This window comes from Volvox carteri (assembly GCF_000143455.1).
Source record: "Volvox carteri f. nagariensis unplaced genomic scaffold VOLCAscaffold_61, whole genome shotgun sequence".
In the NCBI taxonomy this organism is placed as follows: Eukaryota; Viridiplantae; Chlorophyta; class Chlorophyceae; order Chlamydomonadales; family Volvocaceae; genus Volvox; species Volvox carteri.
This window is the reverse complement of record NW_003307604.1, coordinates 568,562-573,269: the sequence shown is the minus strand read 5'-3', so window position 1 is coordinate 573,269 and position 4,708 is coordinate 568,562. Positions and strand designations below refer to the sequence as shown.

The 4,708-nt window shown below is 54.6% G+C and overlaps 1 protein-coding gene across 1 annotated transcript; it reads left to right on the top strand.

The window, feature by feature from the left end:
• Window positions 1-1,774: 1,774 nt before the first annotated feature.
• On the top strand, window positions 1,775-4,330 carry VOLCADRAFT_107281 (uncharacterized protein; the record flags this gene model as incomplete). The annotated part of the gene is made up of 4 exons (XM_002956487.1): window positions 1,775-1,990; window positions 2,591-2,824; window positions 3,662-3,722; window positions 4,002-4,330. The coding sequence occupies 4 exons, from the start codon at window positions 1,775-1,777 to the stop codon at window positions 4,328-4,330; spliced, it is 840 nt and encodes a 279-aa protein (XP_002956533.1).
• Window positions 4,331-4,708: the final 378 nt, after the last annotated feature.

Here is a 4,708-nt window from a genome sequence, read left to right as displayed (position 1 = left end):
AGGGTGCGGGCACGAAGGCTAGGACCGGCAGCAGCGGCCGTAGCAGGAGTAGGGAAAACACCCGACACGTTCAACCATAGCAGTACGAGCAGTAACAGCATCAACAGCAGTGGATCCTTGGCGTTCACACCGGCAGCCCCTGGTGCGTCTGTGCATCACCACCACCACCACCACCACCAGCATCACCAGCAACAACAGCAACAGCAACAGCAACAGCAACAGCAACAGCAACAGCAACAGCATCAACAGGGTGAAGCTAGTAAAGAGCTCACGGGCTGCAGGCTGGTTGTAGGGTCTAGTCTGGACGCAGTCGCTGTAGCTGAGCACCACCGTGGCAGTAGCAGCCAGTGTGATGGCGGCTCAGCTGCAGATGATAAGGGCTGCTGGGGTCTGGAGGTGTGTATGACGCTACAGCTGAGGACCGTCATCACCCCGCCAGGACCAGCGGCGGTCGGTGCGGCCCTGGCAGGGCAGCAACACAAGGAAGTGCAATCACGATGGGGAATGGCCGTCATCACGGAGGAAGGTGGTGATAAGCAGCATCGGCAAGTGGGCGACGGTGATGTAGTAGCTGAAGGAGGCTGTAGTAGAGACTCTACGGCTGCAGGAGACAGCTGTAGCGAGACTGGCGGCAGTAGCCGGGTGCTCGGCCCGGAGGATGTCGTACGTATGCTGACGGTAAGAGATTCTCTGCTGCCACCCAAGTCCCTGCAGGGCACTTGAGTAGAGGTGCATGGTACGGATATCCCTGCAATATGCCCAGCAGTCAATGGGCACCACCCATCTACCTGATTTCGATAACACGAATATTCGTGAAGCAATTGCTTCGTGCTGTCGGATCTTCGGTAGAAACTTCGGTCAAATTTGTGTTAAATTAAATTCGGCTGGAAGAAGGGTACTAAAACGCCCATACCTTGTACAAATGCATTCAATTCTCGTGGATACGTGCCCCACAATATGTACTTCTGGTACTTCTGGTGTTTCCGGTACTTCTGGAACTTCCCCTGGTCTTTCCCGGGACACCCTGTTGCTTCCCGTGGATGCAGATGCACCCCCATGAGACATGTATACCGGTATGTATGTCTGTTGTGTCCTTGTTTCTTTGGGGTAGGATCCGGAGGGGTCGCTGGTCCGCGAACTGCAAGACCTGGTGGCTGGTGTCCTGGACGAGCGCAGGAGCGTCGTACGGTGCTCGACGCTCCTTGGCGACGGAGGAAAGGGAGACATGGACAGTGCGGCGGTACTGCCACCACTGGACGACTGTTGCGAGATTGAAGCAATGCCGGTGAGGATTTGAACTGACGGTGGTGCGGTGGGATCGGATTGCATACCGGAGACCCAGTGCACGCACACACATACATACACACACAGACAGTCAAATACACAACGCTTCTTCTCGAACAGAGCTGCATTATTGGACAATACCCACCTACACGCAGCCTTACATGCTTCCTCGTCCCATTCCGGATGTCCTTTCTTTCTGCCTCCTCCTTCCGAACATGTACATATCACATTACACAGCTAAAGCAACATACGCAGTACCGTAGCGGAACTAAAGATTTTACAAAATAAATAATTATTTGCATGCGGTAAAATATTTTGGCAAAATTCAGAGTCTTACCGTAAAATCTTTAGTTCCCGGGAGGGAATTCGGAGCGATGCGGTAAAATATATATGGCCCTTCGCGCACAGCAAGCTTTTGGCACTAGATCTTATTCTATTTTACACATAATATTGTAACATAATAATATATTAACCTATTTCTGGCAGCAGCATGGGCAAGCGCAAGCTCAGCAAACACCGCTTCATTGACAAGCTGCCGGCCATACCGGCGGCTTTTGCCAGCGAAGTGCAGTTCTCAGCACCTAAGGCAATTACGAACTACTTCAGCAAGCTGCCAGAGGGAACCCCGCTCCCCGCGCCTGCACCCCCTCCGGCGCCGATCCCGATCGCGCCAAAGCGCGGGCCCGGCCGTCCGCGCAAGCCAAGGGTGATCTGCATCGACGACAGCCCTTGCGGTGGTTGTTATAGCTAAGGGCTTATTTTGTTGGGGAGTAGGGAGTAGGCATTTGAGAGATGACATATCTAAGTTCTTACAAGCTGGTTGGTGTCGCCGGGCGTGAAGTGGCTGTATTTAGATGGTTACGATGGCCCTTTCTTGGAGCGTCGTGAAATGCTCTCGCGTCCTTCATCAATCATAAGAATTCTGCGGCTGGTACAGAATGGTGGATGTTTGGAGGCCTTGTCACGGTGGCTTGGCTTTCAGAAGGGGGTTTACAATTTGGAGTTTCTTAATTTGAGACGTGTTGTGATGATTCTCATTTCCCCTCATGCGTGAGAGGGAGGCGGGCAGTGGTGTTGCATGGTGGGGTAGCTTTGCGGGCCGGTAAAATCCCAGGAAATCATCCACAGTACCGTAAAATCTTGGCAAAATCCACCAGCATGCGGTAAAATACTTCGTTCCGTAAAATATATTAAAATCCATAATTTTGCGGTAAAATCTTTGTTTTGTAAAATCTTTAGTTCCGCTACGGTATTAACCCCGTACCCCGTATTACTCCCCCGCACCCACACCCACACCCACACACAGACTGCACCCGCAAGGCTGCTGCCGCTGCCCTTCCGCCACTACCGCTTCGTCACCTCCACCGGCGCACCGGCGGAGCGACGGCGCCGTCACCCGTTTGGTCTCACACGGGCCCTGTACAGCGACACGGATCTGCCGCCAAGCCAGGTGGGCGACACGGCGATCTGGGCGGAGCCCCTCGAGATGGGTTTCCGGTGGCGGCAGAGCGCGGGCGAGGTGCACGTGATGGCGACGCAGGTGTGTTTTAATGGCGTGTGTGTGTGTGTGTGTGTGTGTGTGTGTGTTACACATCCATCCTGGCCTGACGCTGACCGGGGCACCTAACCGCACCCATCGGGGAGACCGCCGAGCACTCTGCTCCAGTTGCAGAGGAGCGTATCGTCCAACCATATTGTCCGCTCACATGTGTGCGCGCGGGCGTGTGTGTATATGTGTGTGTGTGTGTGTGTGTGTGTGTGTGTGTGTGTGTGTGTGTGTGTGTGTGTGTGTGTGTGTGTGTGTGTGTGTGAATAATCTGAGCCGCGCAGGCATATGTGCACATATGTATGTAATGCAATGTTGTAACAGAGTATGTGCGCACATGTATGTTTGTACATGTGCATGGGTATGTCAATGTCTGCGTGTTGCTGCGGCGAGCGGGTGGGCTGCCTGGCTCTCCACCTTACTGGCTGCTGGGTGGCTGCATGTGGTCGCACCATGAGGGGACCTCACCCCCTGGGTGGTAGGGCGCTGTGGTCCACGGTGTGAGTCCGAGGACCGCCGGGCCAGAAGGTGGCCATGGTAACCTGTTCATATTATTGTGGTATCGTTAGCAGCCTATCCAGCACGGCAACACCAACCCCACGGCAAGGCGATTTCCCTTGTTAAGGCCGTCAACCTTTCCCGACACCCTCTGTTTTGTAATTCTTTTCCCCTGTGCCCGGCAGTGAAAAGACAAAAGAACTTATCACCTTAGGGTTAGTATCTCTCATTAACCTGGTTACTAGGTATATCAATCTTAGTTAACTTGAAATCACACTTTCATCCGCGCTGCGATTTGATCTTCCACCACCTGCGGGTATATGTTCATGACAGACTGCTGTACTTCGCGCATGTGTGGGGTACGTGCTTTCGCAGATTCCCCCAGGTGTAACTGGTGCGAATTTGAGTGTACAAGTAACGCCCCGCAGTTTGCGGATTGTGAATCGCTCGACGGCTGACGTGTACCTGTACGGCACTTTGGAAGCCACTGTCCTGGCTGACCAGACAACGTGGGGGTGGATGACAGACAGGGACCGCGACGAGGGCCGGGGCGGAAAAACCGCCGCCGCTGCCGGCTCACGAAACACACACAACCCCGGGTGTCACACCAGTTCTCCCAGCGCTGCCGCCGCCGCCGCCGCCGCCGCCGCACCACCACCACCACCACCACCAGTAGCCGCGGTAACAGCTCGCGGTAGCAAAGGCAGCAGCAACATCAGCAGCAATGAGCGATCTGCCGGGCCATCCAGAAGCTTTGCGACAGGGGTGGTGGCGGTGACGCTGGTCAAAATGCACCCCGCAGACGGTGCAAGCAGTGACGGCTGGTGGCGCCGGTGCCTGGAGGGGGCGCCGGTGGTGGCCTGGGAGGAGGTAAGCGAGCGGGACTACAGCACGCTGCCGCCCGAACGCCTCGAGGAGCTGCGGCGGCAGCAGGCAAGGCTAGATTTGGAAGCACGCGATGGTGGAGGAGGCGGAGACGGCGGTGGCGATGGGAAGCAGTAGCAAAGAAAAACGAGGCAGCTGCGCCCGCAGTATCTGAGTTCAGTAGTAATGGCATACAGCGGACCTGGACAGATGATTAGGCTTTCATTATTATTATTATTTCATGATGAATTGGTGAAGGCAAGCAGATGGTGATGACTGCAATGATTTGGGGGGATGAAATGCGTGAAGCTGGGCGCCGCGGTGGCTCTGGTAACATCTTAAAGCGAAAATTGTAACATTAATTATAGGATACTGTTGTAAAGGTGACCTAGGTACGGGCCAATCAATCAGATCATGCCATGCAGAAGACTACGCTAGGCGACGCGTCATGCGATCGGTTTGTTAGGATTGGTTGGGGTTATCGCACAGCATCTTTCACATTCGCATCTGTTCACG